The 8,348-nt window shown below is 38.2% G+C and overlaps 1 protein-coding gene across 1 annotated transcript; it reads right to left on the bottom strand.

The window, feature by feature from the left end:
* Window positions 1-358: 358 nt before the first annotated feature.
* camlg (calcium modulating ligand) lies at window positions 359-7,329 on the bottom strand. The gene is made up of 4 exons (XM_069665161.1): window positions 7,062-7,329; window positions 5,546-6,009; window positions 4,682-4,747; window positions 359-3,236 (listed from the first exon to the last, which is right to left on the bottom strand). The coding sequence occupies exons 1-4, from the start codon at window positions 7,210-7,212 to the stop codon at window positions 3,045-3,047; spliced, it is 873 nt and encodes a 290-aa protein (XP_069521262.1). The 5' UTR covers window positions 7,213-7,329; the 3' UTR covers window positions 359-3,044.
* Window positions 7,330-8,348: the final 1,019 nt, after the last annotated feature.

Here is an 8,348-nt window from a genome sequence, read left to right as displayed (position 1 = left end):
TTTATTGTAGGCTTGTAATTTTTAGTTTAATATTTAATGTTTAATGCTTGTACATAGAGAGCGAAGTTAAACCAGTCAAATTCCTAGTATGTATACATACCTGGCCAATAAAGCTGATTCTGAATAATGAAAGAAGAATATAGTGAAGCTATTCTTCGTAATGATGGTGGTCCCCCACAGTGGTCTTAATGCTACTTAATTCAGAATTCCAGATACATTTCAGAGGATTCAAAATCAGAGGATTGCCTACAACCAAACTATCCCTTGAAAGTAGGTTATAAGCCATGTTTTAATATGCAGTGGTCCTGTTACACAAGCTAATAAATTAAAATATATAAGTAAAAAAGTGAGTGGAAAATCAGAGTAGTATTTATTCACACAAGTAGTATTTATTTGGTATGAATTGTCCGGTTATTAAGTCCTGTGTACGCTCTTAAGTGGAGACAGGTTACATCATCTCAACACAAAATTTGTTACTCAAGTTGAAATATTTGTAAGATACTGTAGTAGCCATCAAAAACAGGTATTCTGTAAACATGGTCAAACACAATCAAGTAGGTCAGACAAGTTGTAGGATAAATCACACATTTGTATTTACATGAATAAATTAATTTGGATGAAATTTAAAGTATGGAGGGAGGACATGACAGCACAGAAGTAGAGAGTATATATAAAGGTATGTATAATAAAGGCTTGAAGGCATAGCAGGACACATCACAACAATTACTTATCACAAATAAGCGTACAAACTCCCACTGCCTCACATTAATTTGCAACGACAGTGCTTTCCAGTATTACCCAAACATTCCCGCCAATCACTAATTACATTGCGTACAAATACTATGTGAAGTTTACTGCGTTTTTCAGCTCATTGCCGTGCAAAAAAATACACTTCACATTCAGGGCTAAATGCTTCTTGCGACTCCCAACTTAAATGTAAGAAGGGAACATGTTCGTAACAAAGGTAGACCCTTTTGAACACTGGATGACAGATAGCAGGAACAGAAAGTGGAACTTAAAACACACACGATTCATATCCATCAATAAAAGAAGAGTTTAGTCTCAGGTACCCATTGACCTTTCCTAAAACCTGTCCCCATAAGTTTCTGCTGAGTCAGAAAAGAAGCTTCAGAAAAAAACATGGCTACCCCAGTTCACTTGTAGCTGAAGTGTGTCTGATTTCTTTGCAATAATGCTGCACAGCTGTGTTCAAAGCTGCAAGTCACAGTCAAATTGATTTTGTTTTCATCTCTTCCTTATTGATCAGCAACAGAAGAAAAGGAACAACTTATTTAATATCCCATTAGACCACAGCTAAAGTTAGCATTCAATAATTCCTAATTAACTTTATAATTAGAAAATCTTATATGATTATAGGAGAGGTATAAATTAACTTTTAAGCATTAACACGCATCTTGGTCAGATTTATATAAAGATATAATCTCGAAGATCTCAGGTTCGTTCTTTTTCTTTGGATTTTCACTTATTGTTGAAGTTGTATCTGTAGTCATCGATCTTTTCTTTGTTTTTTCAGCCATAGTAGATTACTGTTTACTCGCAACACTTGCAGAGCAGCCGCTTAGCTTCGCCTACCCTCTCTGGCAGACCAATCACCGCTGGGTGATGGAAAACGTTTCACTAACTGGGCGCCACTTGTGATTGTTTTACAATGTCGCCAGACACCCAGTCTGTAATACTGCAAATGCAAAGGCTTTCATCAGCGGGCCATAGACTCAATCACCATTGTGTTACCTCATTCGGTGATAGATAGTGAATTAACAGACATTTATTTACATGAAAAACTTCAATTATTTTTACTATTATTATTATCACTTTAAGGGTGAGAGTTAAACACACTTCCCTATATCGTATAACAATATAAAACAAGAATGTTTATGAATAATTAGTTGAATGCTAAGGTTAGCTTGAGTCTAACAGAATATAATGGGTTATCAGATAGGTTATAACTGAGTATCATAGACTGTATAAAAAGATGGACGACATGAGTCCCCTTAAAGTGAAGCCAAAACATTTCAGGCGCCCCCTGCTGACTGGCTGCAGTATAGGTCATAAAGCCTGCCTCCTCCATGTTAACAGATGGGACATGAGTCAAACTATAAAATCGAAATACATGTCTGACAAATTTTTCTCAAACATGGTTTCTGTCATTATAGTTAGTTCTTATCATGTTGATTTACATCCAAGTGTTCATTTGTCTGAAGAGTTTATTTTTAATTAGTTATTTGATGCTTTAAAAAGGATGATTGACAGCTCTGTTGACAAATTTGCCTCCTCCAGCCGATCTGTTCTGGATTAGCAGAGTAGAGGAGGAACGGCGAGAGGAGACGTAACTAAAAACAATCACTACAGTCGTTGAAGTTTCCATACCTGTGACCGTTAACCTCAGACCAACACAAAGAAGCTGTTCTGCTGTTAAAAAGCGAGAGCCTTGCTGTTTTTTTCGGTAAGTTAAGCGTGTGTTTTGGTTAGCGGAAGTGGCTAAGGCCGCTTAACCCACCGATCTCTACTGCGCAGACTCTGGCTCCAAATTACATCACCATCATGAGTATATACTGTATGTCCCTATGGATTTGTAGAATCCATTGTCTTATGTATTGTTCAATCTGGAAGCAGTGAAGGACAAACTATACTGTTGTCCACTGAATATGACATTTACCATTATGCATGCTAGACCTGCAAATAAATATCACTTAGTATGATAAATGCTACAGAAACAAACAAACACAAACATGTGTCTGTTTTTTAGGCTCAGTCCAAAACAAAAATGACTTTGAAATCTGTAACAAACACTGGACTCTCTGTTCACAATCACATGTAGCGTAGCCTTATTAGAATCCTGAAGCGCTGGATTAATGAGCACAGGTCCAGCTGGCGCAGGGCCCTGATCATAAGGCAGCGAGGACTCGTTTCCAGACTGTCAATAACAAGCTCACATTAGTAAATAACCACGCCTTGTTGCTGAGGGAGGCAGAGGGAGGGGAAAAACAAGGAAGAGGCGGGGCTACTGAGATACTTCGGGTCCATCACGGAGTCTCTGAGCCAAATAGCAGGAGGATCTCGTGTGAGATTATGAAGGTGAAGAAGTAGACACAGAGGTCAGCAAAGACATCTCCCATCCTCCTGTAGGTGTCCATGGAGCGGTTGATGACCTCAGCAGGGATGCCGGACAGCAACAGGGCAGCGGTCAGCACTGTGGTCTGGGCCTTCTTCTCCACCTGTAATACCAAGACAACAAATATTACGTCTAGCTGCAACTATGATTATTTCCCTTTGATAATTTATTCACCTTCTTTAATTTATTTGAAGTTAATCAACCAATAAAATATCAGCAGATTTCTTTGTGATTAAAATGAAAGAAAACAAAAGCAGCAAAGCTTGACATATGAAAGCTGCTGACGAGCACCTCTTAAGCTCATTAGCAAATTAACACTTTATATCTCAGATTTTTTATCCGTAAAAAAAAGAAAAGATTAGTGTAAAAAGGAGAGTTACTGAAACCTGGTTGCCTGTGAACCTCATGGTCGTGAGAGGAAATATCAGAGAGGAAATGAGGAGACTGACAGGAAGTCACTCCAAGGCTAGCAGTTTGCCCATATGTCTAGTCTTTATGCTAAGCTAATCCCCTGTTAGCTGTAGATTCATTTTAAGCACAAAGATTTTGGAGTAGTATCCATCTTCTTATCTAAGTCTCAGAAAGAAAGCAAATACGCATGACAAAACTTCTTATTAATCCTTTTAAAGCTTTCATTAGTATTTGCCTTTGGAGATACATTTAATCATGGCAATATATTGTCTCTCTTATAGAAATGTGTGCTTTTCACATGTATGAATACAAAGGATTATTGTATTCACAGGAACAAATCTGTGTCACTCTTAATCTCATGCATATATGATATATTAAAGTTGTAGTCTTGGAGATCTCAGTTTCATTCTCTTTGGCGGCACCTTTGGCGATATATAGTAATAGCGGGAGCACACTTCACAGATATCCAGACAGTGTTGCATGTGTGACGTCCACGGTTGGCTCAGGTTGTAACTCTTGATTTTCCTCGCTGACGGTCACTTTCCTTTTTAGACTGTTTGCCTTAGGCTTTCATCAGTGGGCCATAGGCTCAATCACCATTGTGTTACCTCATTCGGCGATAGATAGTGACTTAACAGACATTTATTTAAATGAAAATCTTTGAGATTATTACTTTAACTGTGATTGTTGCCAGCAGTGACATGAATGTGGCTAACAAGACAGAATTAACACAAAGAACACCAATGGGTCATGTCTATTTAGGGCGCAACCATAATCATACATGTTGCTGCTTGTCTTTAACACTGACACCTAGGGCTGAACATCAATCGAATTTTTTAATAAGTATCACATATCTTCAGTTGGTACAGATCCCCATAAAAAAATCACAAATACGTTTCAATGAAATTGAGAAAAAATTATCATTCCCTTTAATATCGCAAATCATATCAAAATATGTATAAGCAAAATAATCGCAATTAGATATGTTTTCTAAGTCGTTGAGCCCTACTGACACTTCCAATGTACCTCCTCATGACAATATTACTTCTTCTTTGTACAAATTATGACACACAAATGAAATACGACTCTGTAACAATGGTACTGGATCTTAAAAAAAGAATTCTATTGCAAACTCACCTTTGGAAAGTATTTGGACAGCCCCATGTAGGCCAGTTCGAGGGTCAGGAATGGAGCAAATATTGACTAGAATGAGAAAAAGATGAGAGGCGCATTACCATAATAATGTCATGTTCCTGGTAGACAGATGATTAAAGTGTGCTGATGAGTGACGTTCCAACAATGTCAATGCATGCAAAAAGCAACATGTAAAAAGGTCATGACTTTTTAATTCTGTGTCACTTTCACTTCTGCAATGACCTCTTGTCTTCATGTTATGGGTAAAAGCTGTAATTCAAGTGCTCAGAGATTAAGACATGGGTTGTTCTGATATCGATACTGATATCTGAAACGCCTTTGATTCCCCCAAAATATGGTATCAGAGGGCACAAAAACCTATGCACTGATCTGATATCATAATGTATTAGCCTAGAAAAGCCTAAAGCTGTTAAATAATATGTATAATTTTTTATTGCACTGGAATCAGATTGCTGGTACAAAAGTGGCGAAACTGGTATCAGGAAAGGAAAAATTGTGTGGGAGCATCTTTATGTAAGACAGGAAGTTGAAAACATCATCCTAGTTTGTTATTAATGCAAACACAGAGTTTACGACTAGCTTGTTGGTAAGCTTACACCCAAAGAGAGGAGAACATAAACAAACTGAGCAAAATTTTCTCCAGTGCAAGGGTAAAATCACAGGGTCTTTAAATAGGTTTCTATTCTAAATGCAAGAATGTGTCATTTGATAAAAATCCTAACAAACATTGTATTTTTAAACAATCACTTGTCCTACTTGGATGATGCTAGTCACCTACTGTAACTCAACCGTGTTATTTAAGTATTGTATGTCCATGAAGACTTCAGTTTAACACAGCAGTCTTACCAGATACTTGCAGACAAAAACTCTGACAAAAATAGCGAGGAGGATGCTGCCGATGAGCCTGAAGACTCTGAAGGGATCAAACTCCTCGGTGTCAGACCCTCCGTCCTCGGCCGGCTTCTCATTGGCCAGCTGACCACGCAGTTTCATGGCATCGTCAAAACGGGACAGGTACTTCTGGAGGCCTCGACGTGGGGAGTTGCTGAGGTCGTCCGTTGCCCGCTCCCCTCTTGGTCTCTGTCTGAGCCCTCCGATGTCGTCTTCCAGGGACCCCCCGTGTGGCTCATTGCAGCCTGGCAAGGGTGAGCCCCTCCTCTCTGGGGTGGCGCTGTGGGAGCGGCTGCCGAGCACTGAAGCTTCAGGCAGGAAGGGAGACGGTCTCGGGGAAGATGAAGATGAGGACCACGGCTCTGTCCTGTCGAGATCCAGGTGGAAGCGGGGTTCTGTGGGACGCCGGGATGCTCCAGCTGAGAATGTAAGCAACAGCAACACAAGTGCCAACACATTAGACTGCTGCTGCTTAAACTACCTATAAGTAGTTTCAAGAAAATGATATATGAGAATCATCTTGTTATAATCCAATCAAATTTGACCCATTGCTGCTTTTCTGTTTTATTTCCTTAGAAATTGAAATCTTTGTGTTTATGATTGTTTGCTGCACTAACAGGTGTAACATTTCACTCACTGGGATGCTTATTCTCTTATTAACCAGAAGAAGGGGAGGCAGTACATTAACCCATCAAATTTGGATATTGATATCATCCTCAAATAATAATTTGACTCAATAATAATTACTTTTTTAAAGAAACAAATAAAAGGTCCATAGCACACAAGATAAATGAGAGATAGTTGAAATTATTCCACACCTTAGCTGCATGTGTATCATCTATAACTCTTTTTCTTTTAATTTTTTAATAACTGCTGAGCATTTTGCTTTAAGAATTTAAGGCCTTTTACGATTGTTTATTTCATGATGATTATGTGCTGATTTATCTCTTAATAATTTTTGTTTGTTTGTTTCCGTTTTTTTCAGAAGACTAATGAAACAGAGTCCAAGATGGCGTACCCCATTTGATGTCCTACAGACAGTCCCAAAAAAAATCAAGAAACATTTAAGTTGCTATCACAGAGGAAGAAACCAACAAATATTCACAATGAAATCATTTTAGAAAAAGCCGCTGGACCAATAGATATGTCCGCAATTTAGCAAAAATTACTTAGACGTTAACAAAGTATTACAATGGACGCCTAATCGATTCATTAACTAATAGTTTCAGCTCAACAGCGCCATCTTGAGTAAGTAGTTTTACAGTAGAATAGGGGTAGGTGCGTGTTTGAATCCCAGCCTTGCAGAATGTGTAACTCATATTTCTATTCATACATTTGCACTGAGTATAGATACTGTAGTAATGATACTGCCTGTGGACAAGGGTAATGTGCAGCTCAAGGAACAGCAGTAAGATGGAGCAGGTGATAGTGATACACTGTAGTGTGAACAGGATCAAATATCATAGCTTACCATTAATTTCAGACTCGTTTTTAGTGTAGCCCACTATTCTGTTCATGCGGTCCTCTGAGTTCATGAGCAGCTTTCTCCTCCGGATCTCTGCTCTCCTCTGTGCAGCCGACAGAGAAGCAGCCTTCTCCTCGTTGGCCTCCGCGGACTCCATTTTGGGATAAATTAGTGTTAACTACAAAATATATTCACGATAAATAAACAATAGCGTTTCAACAGCTTATTATCGATAACAAAAGCCCCAGCCAACTGAATTAAACGGTAAACATGACTGAGCGTTGTCTGAAAAGAGGACGCACAGTGATGACGTCATCACCGAGCATGACTGAGTAGTTCACGTAGTTTTGAAGCCCTCGACGTTGACTGGCAGGAAATATATGACCAATTCAATTTATAGTTTTTTAAGCCCTTAAGAGATAAAACTATATAGTATTTTGAAATTAATAACGCAAAGAATAGACACAAGTGTGAAAAACTAATTTTATTTTATTTAGCAGCAATTTGCTCTTTTTATTTCTGCCCCACCACCACCAACCCAAAGTTTGGAACCACTGCTTTAAGAAAAATGCATAACCATAAGCCCCGGGTGACTGTTAAGATTTATACAAATTTTACATAATCATAAAAGCTCACAGTAACTGGAATTGAGAAAATTGTGAAGCAGCGAGAACAGTGTAGTTTTAATCTGTCAAACAGTATTATGGGGTTTATTAAACCTTCAGCTCCAGCTTTATTGGACCAGCTTGGCAGGTCCCGTTAAAATAATAATAATAATTTATTTAGATCCAAGTATTAATTATTGATTAAAATGAATAAATTGGGATATTAATGCTGGTGTGGAAAATGGGGGCACAACCCAGATCTGTCTAGATTAATTAAAATATAGCATATTTATTGAGGCCACTATACCTGAACTACAGAGAGAAAAAATATGAACTACAATGACATCAAATTAAAGAGCAAAGAACTGTAAAATCAAACAGTGTGGTGATAAGGTTGGTAAATATCTGATGTTGATATGTGACTACTCTGCAGAGCCCCAGAGACCTGGTCTTATCCTCAGCAATCAGCCTGAAAAGAGAGTGCAGCTTTGTTTTGTGTTTTAGGTTCAAAGAAATTAGCTGAGAGAAAATGTATAAGATGAGACACAAAACAACTGCAATACATTGTTTGATTCATCTCCTCAAGAAGTATAATATAAACTGTTGGTTCCTATGAGGCTTTGCAGCCAGTTTTTAAAGGTCACAGGAAAGCAAAGTTTATGTAGTTTCAGTTTGATAATAGATAGGA

The sequence above is a fragment of the Semicossyphus pulcher genome, unplaced genomic scaffold, assembly GCF_022749685.1.
Source record: "Semicossyphus pulcher isolate SPU_LCO1_2020_fin unplaced genomic scaffold, fSemPul1.0.p SCAF_10, whole genome shotgun sequence".
Lineage (NCBI taxonomy): Eukaryota > Metazoa > Chordata > Actinopteri > Labriformes > Labridae > Semicossyphus > Semicossyphus pulcher.
The sequence above is the reverse complement of the archived record's forward strand: the minus strand, read 5'-3'. Positions and strand labels throughout refer to the sequence as shown.